The sequence below is a fragment of the Eulemur rufifrons genome, chromosome 8 (assembly GCF_041146395.1).
Source record: "Eulemur rufifrons isolate Redbay chromosome 8, OSU_ERuf_1, whole genome shotgun sequence".
Taxonomy (NCBI): Eukaryota; Metazoa; Chordata; class Mammalia; order Primates; family Lemuridae; genus Eulemur; species Eulemur rufifrons.
In genome coordinates this window covers 30,724,655-30,747,264 of record NC_090990.1, presented here as the reverse complement: position 1 = coordinate 30,747,264, position 22,610 = coordinate 30,724,655, and the positions used below count along the sequence as shown (strand labels likewise).

General features: G+C 51.2%; 2 protein-coding genes across 2 annotated transcripts in view; one reads left to right on the top strand and one right to left on the bottom strand.

Annotated features, from left to right (window-relative positions):
* Positions 1 to 22,610, bottom strand: part of C8H1orf50 (chromosome 8 C1orf50 homolog) — a 257,892-nt gene that overhangs the window by 116,816 nt on the left and 118,466 nt on the right. The window lies entirely within an intron of this gene.
* Positions 12,141 to 22,610, top strand: part of SLC2A1 (solute carrier family 2 member 1) — a 30,099-nt gene continuing 19,629 nt past the window's right edge. The window contains exon 1 of the mRNA XM_069477804.1: positions 12,141 to 12,420. Coding sequence (XP_069333905.1) covers positions 12,403 to 12,420 — 18 coding nt within the window. The 5' untranslated portion in view covers positions 12,141 to 12,402. The remainder of the gene's footprint in view (positions 12,421 to 22,610) is intronic.

Here is a 22,610-nt window from a genome sequence, read left to right as displayed (position 1 = left end):
GCTACTTAGTTGCTGGGAGATCTTGGGCAAGTTATGTCCCTTCTCTGGGCCTCACTTTGCCTCATCTGTAGAGTGGGCAGGGTACTCCCAACCTTTGTGGGTTCCTGTGAGGACCACAAGTAACAGGCATAGAGGAAGTACTGAACAATCCTAGTTCCCTCATTATCTAGATTCAGAACAGCGTTTTGCTTGTTCTACAGCTAGGAAGAAGCAGGGCCAGCTCTGAGTCCAGAAGCTCTGCCTGCTTCCATGCAGGCAGACGTCTCCCAGTTTGTGAATTTTTGAGGCCATGAGGAATGGCTCCGGCTGCTCAAGGACAAAGACCAATCTCAGGGGCCCACTTTATATGCCTCTTGTTACAACTCCCCTTGGTCATGGCCGGCCCAGGTCCTCCAGATGGGTCAGAGGGAACAGGGTGAGAGCCGAGATGGGGGTGGCGGGCGTGGGGTGTGAGGCCGTAAGCCCCGTGCCCCCCGGAAGGCCCACAGACACAGGACAGGAAAGCAGTGGCTGGCCCCATCGACTGCACAGCAAGGACACAGTGACCTCATCCCCACAGCCAGGAGCACGGCTGTCAGCACCACACTCGGCTTTTACAGCCTGAGTCAGCGGGCAGAGACATTGTGCATTTTACAGCCTGACACTGTGCAGAAAGACACTTCACATTGCACCGCCCTCGGCCCTGCTGATTTATTAGGGCTACCTCTGAGTAAAAGACAAAAACTCTTCTCGAGCATCTGGCTCTGGGCAGCTTACTTTTAATCTTCTCGCTTTTAAAGACAATAAGATATCATTTTTCACTGATCCAATTGACAAAAGACCGAAAAGACAAACCACACTCAGTATTGACCAGAGGATTTCAAAAAGGGCAGGTCCCTTCATAGCTGGCAGAACTGCAAAATGTACCTTTTTTATTTTTTTGAAGAATAATTGGGCAAAGCCTTTAAAATGCACCTGTTCGCCGGGCGTGGTGGCTCATGCCTATAATCCTAGCACTCTGGGAGTCCGAGGCAGGAGGATCGCTTGAGCCCAGGAGTTGGAGGTTGCAGTGAGGTATGATTGCACCACTGCTCTCTAGCCCAGTCAACAGAGCAAGACTGTCTCAAAAAAATAAATAAAATAAAATAAAAAATAAAATGCACCTTTTCTTTGACCCTGTAATCCCTCTCCTACAAGGATTTGTACTGAGTTCTTGGCACAAAATTGTCCCTCACAGAGTTGTTTATAACTGCCCCCCAGTGAAAACCACCTATAGGGGATTGGTTCAGTCAACAATGGGCTAGCAGTCAGCCATTAAAAATCATTTGGGAAGACTATTCACTCACAGAGCAATGTTCTTTATAGGTTAAAAGACAAAGCAATTTACATCCAGAATGATTTGCATTGATACAACCAGGCGTGATAAGCTTTGCCACACTGGGGCTTGTCCTCTTAGAACTCCCTCTTGGAGCCCAGCCCCCAGGCCATAAGGAAGTCCAGGTTATCCTGCAGGAGACAGAGGAGGATGTGACACCACAGGGAGAGGACGGCTCCAGCCATATGTCCGGCTGAATGCAGCTGCAGGAGTGACCCCAGCTGATGTCATGTGCAGCAGAACTGCCCAGTCAATCCACAAAACCACAAGAAATAAGAAACTGTTGCTGTTTAAAGGCACTAAGTTTGGGGGCGGTTATTCTACAGCAATAGATAGCTGAGACACCCGGTTGTTTTCATTCCTAGATTCTCAGAATGCACGTAGACCGTAAGAGCAGAAGCACCTGTTAGGGCACCCGGCCTCACCGTGTGCTCCTGGAAACAGAGCCCGGAGTGATCCCAACTTACTGAGCCTCTACCACTGGCCAGTCATCATGCAATTTGCGCAAATACCATCACGCATGGGGTGCTTAATGAATAAGGGAATAAATGTCTCAGTGAACACACACTGTAGCCCTGTGAGGTAGGAGTTATTGTTTTATTATTACTTAATGGACACCCTCTCATTACAGAAAAATCAAAGAAATGCAGATATTACAAAAGAAGAAAATAATAATCAGCCATAATTCTGCTACCCACAGATAATTTCAGTTAATATTTAGCATATATCTAGACAAATCTAAGTATATTACATATGCATATTTACTTTTAAAACTATGATAAACATGCTGTTTTGTAACGTGTTTTTTCCACTCCAAAAATACCTTTTGACTTTCTTTCCTTGTCAACGAATGAATATCTCCATTCAACAACATTTTTAATGGACGCACGTCTGCCTGTGTGACAGCACCGGGAGGCACACGCCTTCCTCCGCCCGTCCCCACACAGAGGGGCTCTGCCAGCCTCATTTGCACGCTACGATCCTATCACCCGACCACAGCCAACTAGACCCAGGACAAACACCTCACCCGAACTGTACCTCTCAGCTTCTCTCTTCCGGAACATTTGGAATCAGGACCAGCAGACACAGTTGAGTCAGCTTCCGAGGGTTGTAGAAATGGTCCCATGTCAACTCTGGTATTGTGTGGTGGTCATTTTCTGCCATGTGGAGCAGAACAGGTCTGCCTGTGGACAAAGAGAAGAATGCAACAGAGACGAGAAGTGTGCCAAGCTGGTGGCAGTCTACTCCCTGAGGCCAGATCTCCATCAGCACCTGACTGCATCCCTGACCCTGGGCTATGAGACAGCTCTGCATCCTTTAATAACATCTCCCTTTCTGGCTGAAGTTGGCTTAAATGTGTTGATACTTGCAACAACAACAACAACAAAAAAATCCTAATAATCATTGCTTTAAGGAAATAGGGAAGATAGGACTCTCAGCCAAGGCCAGGCCTCTGGGAACCAGTAAAGAATTTCCTAGGAGAGAAGACTATCACCTGAGCACCTTTAGTAAGTAGAGACTGTACCAGCCGCTTTGCAAAACCAGGTGCACAGGCTGGAATGGAGGCTCCTTCGGGGGAGGGCTCCACAGCCAAGCAGTCAGGGCCCCTCCCTCCTTGATGTGGCCTCTGCCTCCCAGCCTCAGCAGCGAACGTCTGTTGGGCACCTGCCACGTGCAGGCACTGTGTCCAGGGCAGAGATGTACAAAGATGCATAAAGTTCCATGTGTGACTTGGGACAAGTCACTTCTACTTCTCTAGGCCTCCATCTGTAAATGGGTCGAAATGCGCAATCCTAAAGCCTTTCCAGCTCTCAGACCTATAAATCTAAGCCAGGGTCCCAGCCCTCCAGGAAGACGGTATGACAAGTTCTAGAAGTGGCACTGGGCTTCCCAAGCATCTTCATCCCCCTTGTCTCCTGGGATCCTCCCAACAGCCCTGCCAGGCAGGGTTCATTAGCCCCATTTTAGGGATGTGGAAGTGAGAGAGGCAGAGAGGTTAAGCAACCTTCCCGAGGGCACACAGCTGGTGAATGGAAGAACTAGAGCTTAAGTCCAAGTCTGAGCCAACTGTACCACTGGGAGAAGAATAAATAACACTTGCCCTTTATTATCATAGTTTTAAAGATAAGGAAACTTTCCATGAGATACCTAGAATGGTCAAATTCATAGAGACAAAGTAGAATGGTGGTTGTCAGGGATTGGAGGGAGAGGGGAATGGGGATTTGTGTTTAAAGGGTATAGAGTTTCATTTTAGGAAGATGAAAAAGTTCTGGAAATGGATGGTGGTGATGGTTGTACAAAAATGCAAATGTTCCTGCCACGAAACTGTATACTTAAATGGTTAAAATGGTAAATTTTATGTTATGTAGGTTTTACCACAATTTTTTAAAATGAGCAAACAGGTCTAGCAGGATAAAGGTGTAGATCAGAGTTTATATAGTCTGGGCACAGACGGGGTTTAATTCTCTGCCACTTGCTTATCTACTTGACCTTGCACAAATTACTCTGAAACTGTGCCTCAGTTTCCTCCTTTGTGAAATGGGATAACAATAGTACCTCTAGAATTTATTATGAGAATTAAAAGAGGTAACTCCATACCAATCACTTAGCTCCATACAAGGCACGTTGTAAACTATCAATACGTACAACATTATTATGATGAGGTTTCTCAACCCAGAGCTAGAGCAGCCTTGGAGATACTGGCAGAATCTCGGAGGTTACCTGATGCAACCTCTGCTTTACAAAGCTAAAGAGGAGGGACAACGACTTGCCTGAAATCACCCAGCCAACCAGTTCAACAGAGCCCAGGGTTGAGCCAAACCTCCGTTTTCTGAGTACAGAGATCCCAGCCCCAGCCAGCCACAGTGCTTTCCCTTTCTTAAGAGCTAAACTGCCGTGGATTTGGGGCATTAATTGCGAGTTTCAATATGGAAAGGAAGGGCTCCTCGGGGCTCTCTACTGGTTCTCACTCTCCCTCTTATAAAGCGTGAGTCAGCTGTGGTTGGTATAACCTGTGAGTCAGCCAGCTCCTCTGTTGATGAATGTGCATGTGACTGCCAGGTGGCATCCAGGTGGGGGCTGGGTGGGGAATTGGGCAGGGCCAGATGCCGGCTGGGGGGTAAGCTATGTGCTTTCTTTCAGATCCAAATTGCTTAGAGGTGGTATCTAGAAGTCAAGAGGTCCAGGTTTCATACTTTCAATTTGCTAACAAATTCCTCCTCCCCTGTGGTCTCAAGCAAGTGACTTCTCTGTGCCTCTGTATCCTAGCTGCGGATATGTGACTCATTCTGGTCTTGCCTTCAGCGTAAGGTGTGAAGAGGATCCAAGGAATGACTTGTGAGAAGGAATTTTGCACAGTTAAAAGTTACATCAAAGCCAGGAGCAGTGGCACACACCTGCCGTCCCAGCTACTCTGGAGACCGAGGCAGGTCCTTGGAGCCTAGGAGTTCAAGGCAACCTGGGTGAAATAGTGAGACGAAAGAAGAAAGAAAGGAAAGAAGGAAAGATAGAAAGAAAGAAAGAGAGGGAGGGAGGGGAGAGAGGGAGGGAAGGAAGGAAACAAGGAAGGAAGGGGAGAGAGAAAGAAAGAAAAAGTTGCCTCAGCACCAAGGGCATTGTCATTTCACTTCTCCAGAGAAATGCAGTTCTAAGAACAAAGCAGTTTGCTTTTCCAGACAGCCTTTGGATTTCCTAGGGTCTCTTTGCTGGACCCCTACCCTGAGGGTGCCAGGTTAATTCCTCACACTCAAACTTTGTGAATGGCCTACTGTGCACTAGGCCAGGGCCAAGCCATTGAATCCTCCCCAGAGCTCCCCAAGGTCAAGATTCTTCTGGGCCCCATTTTACAGAGAGAAAACTGAGGCTCACAGGGAATAAGCAACTTGCCGAAGATGGCACCACGGGCAGGTGGAGCTGGGCCATAAAGCCAGACTCTTGGGCTGTTCCAGCATCCTGCCCTCCCCGTGGGCTTAGAGAAGACAGTTCCTCAGGGCTGCATCGGGTCCTCTCCTGCCAACCTCACAGACTTCTAGAAAACAATACGTGGAAATTGAGAGAGGCAGATCCCTGCAACCCGAAAGTAAATCAGGCTTTGATTTTTTTCTAGTTTTTGTTAAAAACTAGAAATAATAATTAGCATTTTAAAGTATTTACTATTGTATTTTTGTTTGTTTTTGTTTTTAGAGACAAGTTTTCAATCTGTCGCCCAGGCTGGAGAGCAGTGGAGTCATCATCGTTCACTGCAACCTCAAACGCCTGGGCTCAAGCGATCCTCCTGCCTCAGCCTCCCGAGTAGCTGGGACCACAGGTGTATGCCACCATGCCCGGCTATTTTTTGTTTGTTTGTTTGTAGAGATGGGGTCTTGCTATGTTGCCCAGGCTGGTCTCAAACTCCTGGCCTCAAGCGATCCTCCCACCTTCGCCTCCCAAAGTGTTAAGACTACAGGTGTGAGCCACTGCATCCGGCCTTTCAAGTATTTACTCTATGCCAGTCTCTGACAGTCATTTTCTCACTTCATATTCATGATCAATCTTGGAGGTGTGTACTGATGGTATTCCCATCTTACAGTTGGGGAAACTGAGACTCAGGTACCATGCCCAAAGACACATAGCTAGCAGGTCTGTCTCCAAAACCTCTGGTCCACCCACTACAGTCACAGTCGGCCTCCTTCTTCATTCGTTCTTTGATTCACTCATTTATTAAACATTTATAGCTTCTTTCTTGTGCCAAATAACTTGCTGGACAGAGGGAAGACAGGAATGCCTGAACCCCTGTCCTGGAGGAGATTGTCGGCAATGGGAAGAACAAGCTCAAATAAACGCTCAAGTAAACTACTCGTGCGGGTGCCAGGTCAGAACAAGCAATGCTGGTTGGAGTTTGTGTTTGTTTGGGTTTTTTTTTCTTTAAAGGCAAAAGATCTGGCAGCATTTGACTTGAGAAGTTTCCCTGGAGTCAAGTCATTTCATTTAATTAATTAACTTATTTATTTACTTACTTACCTATTGAGATAGGGTCTTGCTATGTTGCACAGGCTGGCCTTGAACTCCTGGGCTCAAGTGATCCTCCTACCTCAGCCTCCCAAGTAGCTGGGACTACAGGCCGGTGCCACCAGGCCCAGCTCTGTTTATTTTTTTAATTGAGGTGCTAGAACTCACTACCTGTGTGATTTTGGACAAATTACTTCCCTGAGCCTCAATTTTCTCCTTTAGAAAATGGAGAGAAAAATATTCATCTCATAGAGTTCCTGTGGGAATTAAATTACTGAAATGTTGGATTCATTCATTCAACAAGTATGTACTGAGACCCAGTGTGTGCTGCTTTTGCTGCCGGGACACTGGATGTAGCAGACTGGAGACATTCCCTTGGAATCGTGGAAAGATTTTAAGTAAAAAAAAAAAAGAGTTTGTAATTGAAGTATGCATATGGAAAAGTGCAAAAATTGGAAAATTGGATATGTACACAGCTCGATGAATCTTCACAAACTGAACACACCTGTGTAACCAGCACCCTGATTAAGAAACATTACCAGCAGGGTCAGATATAGGGTGTGGCAAGAAAGGCTCACACACCTCCCCTGTAAAATTTAAGGGGGCGGGGAGATGCCAAAAAAACTCAGTCATCAAGCAAATAAATAATACTTTTATTGCAATATTTTCCAGAAAAATCAGATTTAATGCAAAAAATCCACGATGACAAAATATCAAAGTTTTAAATTAAAGACAGGATTAGTAACAGTGCTGTGCTGAGTCATATTAAAGCTTGGGGCAAAAAGAAAAAAATCAGTATTGCTGATCTGGTTTCCATCTGCCTCACCCTGATTACCAGCCTGCCCTCGTAGTCCCAGCCCTCCCTTCCAAGGGTAATTATTCTCCACTGCTAATCCTGTCGATAAGATTTGCCTGTTTTTGAACTTTATGTACATGAAGTCACACTTTTGCATATCGCTGCTGTCATTCAACATGATGTCTGTGAGAGTTAGTCATGTTGCTGCATGCCGGGGGAAGATGTTTAGAGAAGGGAGCGATGTGGTCAGCTGCGCATTTTAGAGAGACCAGTGTAGGGGCAGGAAGGAGGATGAATGAAGAGTGGTCTTAGCCTGCCCTGGAGGAGGGGCTGTGCGGATGGAGAGGACTGGCAGAGTCCATAGGATTGACTGGATATTGGGGAGGAGGGAGAGAGAGGAGTCAAGGAATATGCCAGATCTCCCAGGAATGTGCCAAGGAATACGGCAATTGGAAGGAGCCATCTCTGGGGTGGGGACTAAGAGAGATGGCGGATGGTGATGAGTTTAGATTTAAGCACGGTGAGTGTGAGCTACCTGTGGGATATCCAGAGGGCAGCTCTGGAGGCAGCTGGACAGACAAGCCTTGGTGCTCAGAAGAAAACAGAGGAGGGGTAGGTACATCCCTTCCCCCGACCATGGGATGGGGATTTGACTGAATTTCTGACATCAAGAATTAGTACAGTTTGGCCGGGCGCGGTGGCTCACGCCTGTAATCCTAGCACTCTGGGAGGCCGAGGCGGGTGGATCGCTCAAGGTCAGGAGTTCGAGACCAGCCTGAGCAAGAGTGAGACCCCGTCTCTACTAAAAATAGAAAGAAATTATCTGGCCAACTAAAATATATATAGAAAAAATTAGCCGGGCATAGTGGCGCATGCCTGTAGTCCCAGCTACTCAGGAGGCTGAGGCAGTAGGATCACTTGAGCCCAGGAGTTTGAGGTTGCTGTGAGCTAGGCTGACGCCATGGCACTCACTCTAGCCCGGGCAACAAAGCGAGACTCTGTCTCAAAAAAAAAAAAAAAAAAAAAAAAAAGAATTAGTACAGTTTATGTGGATAAATTTCTATAAACATCCCTTTTTCCAGAGTCAGCGAGCAGGTGGTGGTACCAATGAGAACATTTGCGAGGGCTGACAAGGGGCACACAAAAGGATAAAGAAGGGACAACGAAAAGCTCTCTGGGAGCAGGTGGTTCAAGCAGGTGTGCAAATCAGAATGAAAACATTAAACACACAAAACTGTCCCGTCTGGCCCATCAGGCCTTCCTGGAGTACAGCACCGTGTTTACCTGCAGTTCAGGAGGATGAGTTGCAAAACATCCTTTGGGATGGGGGCTCTCCCTTCCCAGCCCCTGCCAGCCCCCCTTGCATCAGCTGCAGCTGATTCAGCAAAGCCTTCTTTCCTGGTGCCAGGGACACTTGCCTTTAAAGGCAAAAGAGCCTTTTCCCAGCCGCCTTACTCACTCTTAGCTCTGGAGCGCTAGGACCCGCCTTGCACAGCACCGACACCACCGCCCTCCCCCCCCCCCCCGCCCCCAGCCACATGCGTGCTCCCAGGCACGCACCAGGCGCCAGCATCCGCCCCGTCCACCTGGCACCTCTCCGCCAGTCCCAGAGAGCTCTTTTCCTCACGACTGGCTGAGGCTGGAACTGCCTGGAATCAGACCCAGAAAAGCCCAAGTTCTGCCCAGGCCTAAAGGCAGCTTCCAGGGAACAAAGCTGCCAGGGTGGACACAGACTGCCAAGGGGGACTCTAGGTCGCTCCATGCCGAATGCTGGGACTCCACAGCCTCCTCACGTCCCCTGTAGAGCCCCAAGTAGGGTAGTCTTGTGGGGAGGCTGAGGTTTCCTCAGGTCCTTCCTCTGCTCAAAAACTCTCCATGGCCCCCGACTGCCCACTGAATAAAGCCCTAACTCATACCTGGCATTTGGGGGGTTTTGTGATCCCACCTCTTCAGCCTCTTCACCGACTCTCTCCAGCCACAAGGGGGCTACTCAGCTGCCCCTTCATGCCTCCCCTCCAGGCGTTTGCCCCTGTTCCCTCGCTTCCTGCACCCAAACCTTCCCAGCTCAGACGCTACTTCCTCAGGCCATCTCCGGCCCTCCCTCCCTACTTGGAGTTAAATTCAGTCTCCAGGGACTCAGCCACCCAAATAATAAACCAGTCCACCCGAGACTCTAATCTCTAATCTCTGATCCCGTCAATAGCTCTTCTGATGAATTTGCCCCAGACCAGTGGCCTCTAAGAGTCATAAAACATTTACAAAGAGAGAACACCAAGTGGAATTTCAAGCAGGGAAAGGGGGTCTGTGTTTGAGCAGGTGTGTGTGTGGGGGGGGTAAAGATAAAGCGGTTTTTCTGGCCACGCTGCTTTGTCCTCAAGCACCTCCCCACTCCAACCATAGGAGGGGGATTTGACTGAACTTTTGACATCAAGAATTAGTACAGTTTATATGGATAAAGTTTTAGAAACAACCGTTTTTCCTCAGGCCTACCCAGGAGGGGATTGTTATACCCATTTTACAGATGTGGGTCTTGAGGCTCAGAGAAGAGAAGGGATTTGCTCAGGGATGTTTGGTAAGTAAACAGCAGAGCTGACATCAGGAGTCTGAATCTGGGGCTCTACCATCAGTCTCTAAGAGTGGCCCAGAGATTCTTTTGTCCCTTCAGCAATCACTGTCTGCTGCCTTTGCACATGCTCCTCCCTCTACCAACTATGGCCTTCCCTACGATCCACCTGGTGAACTCATACTCAGCCTTCTAAACCCTGGTTGGCATACCCTCCCGCTTCCCTGAAGCTCTCTCTGCTCCCTCCCCTTCCACTGTGGTACAAGTTCTGCTCCTGCACATGTTCTTATCCCACCACACCCGACTTGGTACCGTTGCTGCTCATCTCCCCTCTTGCTTCCCCTCTAGTCTGGGGGCTCCGTGAGGCTAGCAATGGGCTTACATGTCTCTGTCCCTGGGAAAGTGGAAAGTGCCTGCTTGGTGATTGTGCCCCATGGGCGGAGCGAGGCATACCCACAGCTGGGAAGGGGCATACACAGTAGACTGGATGTGCTGGGAAACAGGGAGTTTTGGAGAAACTTTGAGCAAGGAGGTGGCAAAACCCAAAAGGTTCTTAAGGAAAGACTGGAAGTGTTGGCAGATGGACTGGAGTGGAAGGAAAACTAGAGACAGGTAGAGTAGCTGCTCACACATTCATTGATGTGCCTCGGCTGCAGAAGCTGTCCCCAAGGTGCTACCAGGCTGGTGGCAGACAGACAAAGGACAAGCAGAAAACTAAGAAACACCAAATGGTAAAGAGAGAAAGATTTCCACTTGGGGGAATCGGGGACACATCCCCAAGGAAGACCCATGGGTGCTTTCTGGCATGTTGACATAGAGCATTCTGGCATGCTGAGGTGGAGGGGGACTTCCTAGGCAGAGGACACAGCCTGAGCAAAGGTATGGCTCTGAGGTGCTGGTGTGAGGGGCAGGGGGAGCTTGTAAACTGGCGCCCTGAAGAAGGGCATTGGCCTTGCTCTCTCCATGACAATGTCAGACATATGAGCAGGAGGGTGACAAGGTCTAGGATTGGAAGAGGCAAAACCAGAGGAGACAGAGGCCCTGCAGACAGCAGGGGAGGGAAGGCGGATGAGGTGGTGGAGAAGGTGGAGTCAGCAGGACTTTGCAGCCTCTGGTCCCTGGGTGAGGTGAAAGGAGAGAGGTGGCCCCAAGCTTCCAGGCTGAGCATGGAGAGATCATAGAAATTGGAGCCATGGGCAAGGTGTGCCCAGCATGGGCCTGCCTTCCCTTCCAGGGCTTTCTGCCTAACCAGGGTGACCCCTCAGCAAGCACTGAACACATTGCCCAGAGAACTCCAGGGGTCATCTGGTCAGCTCGGCCTCCCAGTTTCCAACAGACAATAAGCCCATCATGACCCTCCATCATGGGGAAAGGGGTCCTCAGCCTAACTTTAGGACTTTCGCCAGAACTTTGGGCTGGGGGTCTTTCCCTTCACTGCATCTGAAGGAAGGCACTGGTCTAAAAGAAGAAATAAGGTGGAGTCAGATTTTAACAACACCATTACTAGTAAATGAGGACTTACGTACTAAGCACTTCATGAGCTTATCTGGAAATTGTAACTCTCATGATAGCATGTGAGACTGGTGTTATGAATTCCATTTTACCCATAAGAAAACTGTGGCTCATTGACCAGGAACTCGCCAGGATCACACTAGGGATAGAATACAGTTGAGCTGGGTCCAATCCCATGTCGCTTGTGTCCTTAACCATTCAGTTAAACTGCCTCCCATATTTTTCACACTTCCATATCACCACAGATTGACTTGAACTGTCAGAAGTAGAGGAAGGCGTCACAGAGGAGGAGATTTCAAAGCCCAGGGGAGAGGTGGGTACGATTTCCAGACAGGGGGCCCAGCCAGTGCAAAAGCCAAGGCTCCCGCTTGCAAACAGGCTTGCAAACGAATGCGAGGGGTGGAGAGGGGAAAGGGAGAACTCAATCACGGAGCAAGACCTCCCGTAGGCTAACAAATACTTAAATACCACTTTCTCCGTAACAGACGCTGTTCTAAACACTTTACAAAGGTTAACTCACTTAATCCTCATAACAACCCTATCAGGTAGTAGTACTATTATTACTCCTAGTTTACCAAAGTTATCCAGCGGCAGAGGACTCCAGAGTCCTAGCTCTTAAGCGATTCTCAGTGGTGCTCCCAGCTCTCCTAACAGCCGGGTACCAGCTCCACCATTTTGCTAGAGGAGGCCACCGAGGCTCAGAGAGGTGTGCACACTTGCCCAGGTCACACAGCAGGCGCCCTCCCCGGTCCCGGCACACCGAGAGCTGAGAGACTGGCAACAGGAGCAAGGCCGTGGCCACCAGCCATCCCGCCCCCTCCTCCGCCTCTCGCCCCCTCCCCGGGAGCCCCGCCCCGGACGTTCGCCGCCCCAGGCCCCGCCCCGAATCGAAGCTCTACCCACACACCCCCGGCACACCGGCGGCGCCAGCTAAAGGCTGGGGTCTTATAAACGCTACCGTCCGCGCGCTCTCGAGCAGAAGGTAGCACGGGCGAGCTTGCAGATCGCTGGCCGCGGGTCCCGGAGTGAGCGCGCCGGGGAGTGGGAGGCCAAGCGACCGAGCGACAGGAGTCAGAATCAGAGTCAGAGTCATAGTCGGAGTCTCGGGACCGGAGCAGGAGCCTGAGCCGTAGAGCGCCGCCCGCCCGCCCGCGCACCCGGCGCTGCCAGAGCCACCAGCGTAGCGCGGCCATGGAGCCCAGCAGCAAGGTGAGTCGCGCGCCCGCGGGCCCTCCCCGCCCGGAACAAAGGCGCGGGCCCCTGCGGTCCCCTCCGCCGGCCTGGGCCTCCCCAGCCGCCCGGCCGCGCTGTGCGCCCAGGGCAGGCTTCGCGCCTCTCTGAGCCTGGCTCGGCGCGGGTCCCGAGGGGGCTCGATGGGTGTGGGTGAGGATCTAGCGGACGGGAGGGTCCTGCGTGCGTAGTTGGCGCCCGCACTGAGTACCCGGCTTCCTTCCGGGGGCGCCGCGCCGTCCACGCGGCCCTGCGGGGGCTGGGGACACAGGCCCCGAGCGCTGCACGTCGCACACGACCTCGCTGGCGGCAGCCCTGCGCCGGCTCCTCCCGACGCGGAGGAGGGGGACCGAGCGCGGCGCCCATTGGCTGAGCAGGCCGAGCCCCCAGCCGGGCCCCAGCCCGGGAGAGCCGAGCAGGCAGGACCTACTCGCCCCCGCTGCCCGCCTGCTGGGACCCGCTGCTCCCCTCGCCCCGGCGACCCTCTAGGTGCGCGGCCTGGCGCGAGGAGTCCTGCTGGCTTCGGCACCAGCATCCCTAGATGCCGGGGCCCGAGCGCGGGCGTGAGACGAACAGCCGGCCTCCGAGGCCTTCCCTTCCGACCCTTGCAGGCCCCAAAGCTTTTGCCAAGCCCGAGGGAGCTGTGTTCCCAGGAGGCGCGTTTCCCCGCTCGAAAGCAGCTGGGGAGAGCACCCTGGAGGGCCGCCGCCGCGAGCCCGGGGAGCCCGGGGAGCCAAGAGCTAAGAGGGGGAGCCCAGGCTGGAGTTGAGCGGGAAGAGCGCACCTCAGGGGGCTGGGGGCCGGGGACGGGGACTCCGGTCTCTGAGTAGATGAAGACTCTATCTGCGGGCAAATAACTGTTATTTGCCTAGATGCGCGCGCTCTCTCTCCCTTTTAAAATCGGTAAACGGGCTTGTCCTGCGGGGAACAAGCCCCAAAGCGGTTCCTTTACAAATATGTATTGAGCCCCTCCTGTGTGTAGGGCATTATTTCTCTCTTCGCTTCCTTCCTTCTTCCTCCTAGTCTAGAATATTTTCAAGCCACTTTGTTCTTTTGAAACGCTCCCTATTATCTACTTGGATTTTCTCATCTCTTTAGCTGGGAAGACACAAAGATGACTTTTTTTTTTTTTTTTTTTTACCTGGGACTCGGGGGTAGGACTGAATTCTGAACTGCCTTTCTATGGGCTGTGGAGGTGCCCAGTGGGACTGAGCGGGGTGACGCCAGGCTGTACCCTCGGCGGGAAAAGGCCCCTCCACACCTGTTGAATCCAGATGACTTGGTTCACCCTGCCTTGTCCCTGGCTTGAGGTGAGGCCCCGGGAGTAGTTTCCCCGGAAGACTCCTGGTCAATCATGGAAGACTCCTGGTCAATCATAGCTGAGCCCTAACGGCGGGATCTAACTAAATAAAAATAGGGCAGGAAGCTATTTTAGTTAGTGGCAAGGGCTGAGACCCTGAAAGTCCAAATACTGTGTTATCTCAGGGCTCCTGCAGGCCACTTCACTTCTCTGGGCCTCAGTTCCTCTACCTGCAAGATAGAGATCACTTTTTTCACTTCCTCAAGGGAAAGAACTCTCTATTCAACATGTGATGCCAGATATGAGTGTTTATTTGTTGAGCGGTAAGTGAATATTCTGAGTGGAGACAGAAAAGTGGAGGAAAAAATCAGCAGGCTCTTGGCTAAAATGCCTTTCAGTGTCATCAACCATGCAGTCCTGCTGGTTGCTCACCAGCCTGGCGCTCAGGGAAGGAAGTAACTTTACTGAAGCCACACAACTAGTCAGTGGCTTTTAAAGCCAGGCCAGCCAGAAAAGACTTTCGTTTCTGTCTCCACCATCTCTTTTTCACTATAGCATTTCTTGAATTTTGGGCAGAGGGGAGAGAGGGTGCGGTGCCTATCTTCAAGGGTGGCGCTTGTACTAGCTGGTTCTAAATGCAGTAGTAGGTGGGTGCTTTTCATGCAGTGTTTTCCAAATTTTCCACTGTTCACCTTGTCAATAATTTTGGAGCACCTCCTTCCCAGTGGTTTATCTGTATTTATAAATTCATGTACATGTACTGTGATACTAGTAGATTCCATGCCTACATAAAATAGAAATTTTGAAAGACAAATATGTACAAGAAAAGTTATAGTAAATATTTTTTTTCCTAAATCCCCTACAGATCATCTCATATACATTCTGGAATAAAGCCCTCTCCTTTGGAGCCTGCTGATTTAATCAGCAAGCACAGCCAGTTGTGCAGGATATTAAACTGAGGTCTGGAGAGGTGGTTTCATTTGCCTAAGTTCTTAAAACCAGGTGTGTCTGGCCCTGAAGCCTTGGTTCTGCTGTGTTCTTCCTCTCCTAGGAACTGGGAATTGACTCAACTGACTTCCCTGTGTTCCGCTGTGCTGCTCTGTAGCTTGTAGTAATGAGCTTAACTGAATGGGAAGTAGCAAGCAGACAGGTGAACTCGCCTCACCTCCTGTCCCAGCCAGGGCTTCACCCACGATCCCTCCTGGGCAGCAGGCGAGGGTGAACCCTGCCCCAGATATCTCACCCCACCCTTTGTGAAGAACTTGTGACTAGTCTTGGCTGTGCCCTCCAGGGAAGGAAACATCAGAAGTCTGCAGGGTTCCTAAGCCCCTTGGTGGTATAAAGAGCACAGGCTTTTGAAATCCTGCAGATGTAGTTTTAAATCCCAACGTAGCTCAGTTGCCTCATCTGGAAATGATACCATTTTTCATCATTAGGATGTCTGTAGAAATTCAGGAAAAAAAGTAGGTATCTGTCCCCATAGACGCTCCCTAAATGTTCCTTGCTTCCTTGGACTCCTATGATGCATTGCACTCACCTGGGCCCAGGTGACCTGTACCTGGGCCTCGGCCTCCATCCAGAAGTCTGGCATTCTGGCAGTGTAAGCTTTGGGGGAGTCAGGATCCTGGCCTGTGAGTATTACTTAGGTAAATCATTAAAGCTTCCATTGAGCTGTTCTTCCCCAGCAAAGGCTAGTCAGGAAGTGAGTAGGGACGGTGCATGGGAGAGTGCCTGGCCCAGGGAGGGTCAGCTAATGTGGCTGCCCTGCCCTGCCCCAGGCTTCTTTGCTTTGCTCTTTTGCCTTAGGCTTCCCACCTACCTGCCTGCGACTTTTTTATTTTATTTATTTATTTTTTTTGAGACAGAGTCTCACTCTGTTGCCCGGGCTAGAGTGCTGTGGCGTCAGCCTCGCTCACAGCAACCTCAAACTCCTGGGCTCAAGCAATCCTCCTGCCTCAGCCTCCCGAGTAGCTGGGACTACAGGTATGCGCCACCATGCCCGGCTGCTTTTTTCTATATATTTTTAGTTGTCCAGCTAATTTCCTTCTATTTTTTAGTAGAGACGGGGTCTCGCTCTTGCTCAGGCTGGTCTTGAACTCCTGAGCTCAAAGGATCTGCCCGCCTCGGCCTCCCACAGTGCGAGGATTACAGGGGTGAGCCACGGCGCCCAGCCAGCCTGCGACTTTCATGTCCATTATCTCCTGCCATCCTCACGGCTGCCCTGTGAGGAAGACATGAGTCATGATGACTTCACAGTCCAGTGAAAAATGACTTTGCCAACGTTGAGCCTCTCACCCCAAAACACGCTGCCAGTCTTTCCAAGATGACATGAGGGGATAAAGGAAACCCAGACCAGGAAGGGACCGTCCAGTCCATGGCCAGCCCTTCACTTAACAGATGGGGAAACTGAGGCCAGAGAAGGGAAGAGACTTGTCCAAGATAAGTCTATCACAAAAGATTTGAGGTGTTCTATAGTGTTGTTGTTGTTTTTTTTTTTAAAAGATGCTTCCTCTCCACACCGCTGTCCTGTGTGTCATTCTCCACCCACACCAAGGGAGCAGGAACCCCCAGACTTAAGGACCTTCCAAGCTCTTTTTGGCTGCAGGAGTCTAGAAGCTGGACTGGGTATAACTTGACAACTGAAACTCTTCTGGGAATGGAAACAAAACAGTAGATGTTCCCACGAAGCTATGACCTTGGAGAAGTGGCTTTCCTCAGAGTTTCCTTCTCTGTAAAATGGAGTCCCTACCCTTGGTGGTGAGACTGGCACAGTGCCCTAAATCAGGGTGGTGGCTATTTTAAGTGGAAAGACCCTTTACGTGGCCAGTTTGGGTGTACAAACCATGTAAACAGACCCAAGACGATCCTTGTCCAGTGCTGAGCCACCCAGGGACTCGGCCTCACTTGCCTCAGAGCTGGGTCAGCCCCAAATCCCCATAATCAGCTTGTGACTTCAAGGAGCTCAGCTTTGCCGAGTGCCTCCTGGTCACGGGGTGTCAGGGCCCAGAGCTCTACTCCAGTACCGAGGGTGTAGGCATCCAGCTCTCCCCTCCCCCCAGACTGGCAGAGCTGGGAGGCCTGGAACGAAGAGGAAAGTGTGCAGCATTGGCTTGGGGCCTGTAACCTCACCCCTTCCCCCCCCTTACTCCTGGGCATAGAGGTGACAAAGCCACTCAGTCTGGTAACCAGTGTCCCCAGGATGGCGGAGGCTGGGAAGTCTCCTGACCGAATCATGGGCTCAGAGAAGCTGTGTCCAAGCCGGCAGGCCCAGCCCTGGCCACCCAAACAAGCCTCCAATTGTTAACTTCTCTCCAAGGGAGGGGTAGAGTGGAGCCTGAGGCTCTGTTGTCCAGCCACAAGGCCTGGCAGTAGCTGATGTACAAACATTGGGGTTTTGCAGTGACGGGCAGGGCTTCCAGCCCTCGAACCCAGGCAGAAAGAAGGCAGCGTCCACCCTTCATGACCTCGCTGGCTTTTGCCTCCCCGGGGCCTCTGCACCCTGGAAGGGGAGAGAGTTCTTGCCAGATCCCAGCTGATGGAGCCTTTGGCTACCAAGGACACAACTGGACAGAACATCTGCCCAAATTGCCTAGCCCAGAGCTCGGCTTCCCCTGCTCTGGCAATTGGGTGCAGGGAGGAAAGGGCTCCATCAGAAACAGCTCTGCCATTTGACCTCCTCTTGTTGGAGCTTGTGTCCTCAGCTATCTTGGGGATAACACCTACCTCTGTGGGTCACCTGCACTAAGGCTCCCCAGCAGGATAGGATTTCGCAGCATGGCAGGAGCCCCAGGTGGGCCGGACGTCCATAAGGGCCTCTGCTGGATGAAGAGTAGACTGTCTTGGGATGGGGGCGCCCAGCTAGAGGAAAGAAAGAAACAGCTATCCTAGACTCCTTGAGTGCCAGCTGTGGCCATTGTCCCTGAGGCCCTCCTGCCCCTGGCTAGGTGACTTCTTTGGCTTCCTGTTGTGTGTGATAACTTGGGGTGGCCCTCACAGCTGTGCCAAAGCTACCCCTACAGGGTCCTGGCCCCAGGTGTCCAGTGTGCTGCTCTGGGCTCATCTTGCCTCCGCCCCACAGCCCTGGGTGCTGCCCATGGCACAGCCAAGAGCGCCACTGCATCAAGACCATGTCCGTCAATTGGTCGGAGCTGACCATGAAGTCCAGCGTCCCAGCAGTCATGGCTGGCATCATGGCCATCTATGACCTGGTGGTGGAAGTCCTCATCACCAACTCCCTGAATGGTGATATCAGCTTCTCCAGGAGTTTTTTCCAGCTGGGCAGTGGCCTGAATGTGGGACTAAGTGGCCAGCAGCCGGCTTTGCCGTCAGCATTGTGGGGAACTCTGGAGTGCAGGGCACTGCCTGGAAGCCTGGCTGTTTGTGGGCACGTTCCTGATCCTCACCGTCGTGGCAGGGTCTCATTGTTGCCCTCACTCTCCCCACAAAGTAGCCCCTTTTTGAGCCCACCAGCCACAGAATCTGATATAAAGATCACGCCCCCTCGTCATTCCAGAATGAGCAGCCTGACGCACACGCACGGGCAGCTGCCCCTCCGTAGTTGGTCTTGTGAATGCACAGTGTCCTAGTCCGTCATCTGTTGGCCCTGTCCTTGCCTCTGCCTGCCCCGTGCTGTGGACATCTGGGCCCACTCATCACCCACCCTGCCCCTGAGCAGTGAAAATGCTCACACCCATGTGGAGTGCTCTGTGTACAAGGATGAGCTAGACTGTCATTTTCCTCTTCACTGTATGTTCATTTGTAAAAGATTTGACCTATTCATATGTCTGCGGGGCAGCCCTCCATCTCCCAGCTATATACAATCTTTAACTAGAGCGTTGCCTTGTGGGGTTACCATTTGCTCCAAAACTTCCTTCGATGGAACCACCTCCCTCCAGCCCTGGGCTGCCCGGGCACTGGAAGGCAGTGTACTTACTGGGCCTGCCAGGCCCTGGTGCCCAAGCTGTGTCCAATAAAGTTCTTAGATGTGACTGGAAAAAAAATGTGGGATTTTTTTTTTTTTTTTTTAATTTCAGAAGTTATAGAGCCAACTATAGAGAAGCATAAAAAAATGAAAGAATAAATGTCTTCCAGTTGTGAAGCTTTGGTATTTACCCTCACTGACCTCTTTTGTGCATGTGTAGATGCATGCCTATAAATGTAATGTTTGTGTAATTGGATCACACTTTCTACATAGTTCTGTGTGGCCCTTCCTGTTCACCAACCCAACCCTTAGAGGTAAATACTTGCAGTGTTTCTGCGCATACAAGTTCATTAACTTCCCCTTCCTTACAGAAAATGTACATCCTATACCTTGTACTTCGCTTTTTTCCCCTTAACAATCTACCCTGGGGTTCTTCATAACAAGTGCATACAGATGTGTTGCATTCTTTCCAGCAGCTGCATGATATTCCATTACAGGCACGTCCCACCATGATTAAGAAGTAGTACCCCATCACCTTCTTTCCTCATACCACTCACCACCTGATAACACAACACGTATTTATTTTCTGTCCCAGCCCACAGCTAAAATATCAAGGATTTGGTTTGGTTGATCACTGAATCCTCATTGACTAGGGTCTTGTCGGGAACATGCATTCAGGCATCGTCTTTGCTTAGGAATACGATTTATTCTTAGAAAATCTTCCCTTATGGAGAACTGAAGCTTTAGGGGAAGGGACTTTTTTAAGGTCATACAAGTAGTGGAGCCAGGACTTAAATGTGTCTGCTTAGAGTGACAGTGACTGATGCATATGCCCAGTCTTACCAATTAATTTTATGTTCGTTTCAGTCGTGCCCATCTCGTGTCCAAATGCCCGCACCTTCTTAGGGGTGTCAGTTTCTCCAGGGTCCAGATCCTGATTCAAGGCCCTAACACAGCCCGCGGAGCCACTCTTTTACATCGAGTATCCCCTTTGGTTTTGCCTGGAAGGCTTTGGAAATCCAGCGCAGCTCATGCATTGGGTCTGCACATGGCAGCTCAGGGCACCTGGGGCTCAAAGCAGAGATTGACCAACTTTTTCTGTCAAGGGCCAGATAGTAAATATGGTCAGCTTTGTGGGCCATATGGTGTCTGTCTGCCCCAGCCACTCAGCTTTGCCGTTGCAACACAAAAGCATCTATAAACAATAAATAAACAAACGAATGTGACCGTGTTCCAATAAAATTGTATTAATGGTCACTGAAATTTGAATTTAATATAATTTTTATTTCTCTCAAAATATTAGATGACGTCTTTTTTTTTTTCCCCCCCCAAAACACTTAAAAATTTAAAACTCATCCTGGCAGGTTGATTTTGGCCCATGGGGCATAGCTGGCCAGCCTTGGCTTGGGGCAAAATGCAGCAAAGTGGCCCAGAGGACGCTGAGCTCGAGCTTGGGCTGTCCCGGTTCAGAGTGGGCAAGGCTCCAACAGTTGCTGGAACAGAGTTTGACCTACACGGAAACCACCAGGTAGAAACCTTGTTTCCTTCAGGGACCAGAACCTGGAAGCATGGGGGAGGACATGAGCAGGAAGGGCACAGAATTTGGCTTCAGAGACCCTCAGCTCAAAGCCGAGAGCCCTCTGGTTATGCGCTTTTTCCTGTCTGAGCTTCCCATGTTCTCATCTGTGAAGTGGGAGCGATCTCTCTCCCAGAGCGTGTTCATGGCGGTTAAATCAGGATGCGTGAGCAGCCCTGGCAGGGTGCCTAGCGCCTAGCGGTGCTGCTGATAAATGCCTCAGGGCCGCCGTGGGGTACCAGGAGGCTCGTCAAGCAAGAGTCTTGACATCATTGGAAGGCTCGAAGGAAATGGCTTCCAGGGTCGTCAGTGCCTGAGGTCACCCGAAGGTCAGGCTTCCGACCGTCAGCCCATCATTCTTCTTTTTGAAAAGACTTGGCAGGATGGAAGGGGTCAGAGGGTAAAACGCCAGGCTAGGAAAGCAAGGAACTCAAGTCCTAGCCCTGGCTTTGGTTTGCTGAGTGTCCAGGGCACCTGCCGTCTGCCCTCAGGCGGCCCATCTGTCAGAGGAGCGTGTGTGAGCAATCTGCAGTTCCTGAGCTTCTTTCTTTGTTCAAATGAAATCTTAGAAAAGAAGCATACACAAAATAAATAAAAAAGGGAGCTGTCTTGGATCAGGCAAACCCCTGCCCTGCCCTCCTGAAGCCCTCGTCCCATGCTCCAGGGCACCTCAGGAAACGGGTGAGCAGTGGGGGGGAGGACAAGATGGAGTGACATCAGGACTCTGCCGGCTGGGTCCCTCCTCTTACCAGGAACACTCTGAGTGGCAGTGGCCATGTGCCCTCCCTCTGCCAATATTGACCAGAGTGCTAAAGTGCCATGCTGTGCACACGGTCAAAAGGCCATGGTGTGTGGCAAATTATGCGATGTGGCCAGGGCCATCTGGCATCCCAGTGTGTGGGAGTAGAGGTCCCTGAAGCCAACACCTTGTTGATAGCTTCCTGGAAGGGAGAGCTCTTGGTGGGCCTCAGGAGCCCCAGAATTGGGATAGGAAGGGGAGAAGTAGGGGTGTGAGATAGCATCCTCTCTGCTGGACCCTGAACCCAGGCGTTTGCTGAACCGAGAGGCCCGTGGCACTCCTGGGAGAGTCCGAATTTGAGCTCAGGCTGCCTGACTTCAGAGATCTTTCCTCGACAAACAGCCCTGTGGGCTTGGAGTGGAGGGTTTTGGGGAGTACTGTTACCCTGTTTCCACCTCCCAGAGCTCTGATGTTCCAGCTCTCATCAGGGGTTGGATAAATGGCTGAGTCAGGGTGAACACCAGTCTGGCAAAACTGATACACACACACACACACACACACACACACACACACACACACGGGACCAGTTTCGCCCAGAAGCTAAGTTGAGAAATGATGGGTTTTGTTTTGCAATGAGTCTGCGCTGTCCCCTCCCTGGGCACTCTGGCTGCAGGAATGGTAAGACCCAGGTCCCATTCTTGAGGAGTTCCCAGTCAGAGTGGCAGATGGGTTTTAAGCTGGAGACTGACGAGGACATAGCACAGGAAGGCCTGGAAGAGCATGGAATGTTCTAGAAGATAGCCCCATCCTCAGGGGAGGGAAGATTGGGGAGATTCCCAAATTCTGGGCCCTACATTGCTCCCCACCCCTAAAAAAAGGCTTCCACAAGAAAGGCACAAGCTGTGGGGTTTGTACTTCTCTAAATTGTTACCAACTAGTCCATCAGCTTCACACCTAAATAAATAACCTGTCGAATGAATGGACCTCGTTCCTGTGGGTCAGTTCCAGCCACGGGCTGGAGAGGGCAGATGGCACTGTGGTGGCCTGATCCAGGGTGGCCTGCTATCCTTCCCGGATTCAGCGAACACTTGTCACAGGAACTCTGTCAGGCTCCACGATGGGCACTGATACAGACCTTGACAGCAGCCCCTTCAGGAAGGAACTTTCATCCCCATTTTCTAGGTGAGGAAACCAAGGCCCAGAGGTTGCCACGTGTCCCAGCTCCAAGGTGAAAGGAAGTAGCTCGCTGCGTTTAAACCTGGGTCTCCTGATTGCAAGTCCAGCAACGGTCAAGCTGGCTGTGGTGGGTGCAGGGGTGGGAGGCGGGGGCAGGGCTATGTGACTGGCCTTGCACCGTGAGCCTGCAGAGAAGCTGGGGCTGTCCCCCTCCCCCCGCACCTCGCGCTGAGCCACACTGAGCACCCTGTTTCTTAACCTGGCCGATCAGCCCTGTTTCTTCCCCCTGCACATACTGTTCTGTCTACCTGGAATGTAGCCTCACCGCTGCTTTCCCACTTGGCAGTCTCTCTGCATGTCCTTCAAGGCCCAACTCCAATGTCACCTCCTAGGAACCCATCTTTGATTGTCCCCAGGCAGTCAGAAGTCTCTCCCTCCAGGGCACCCACCATGCCTC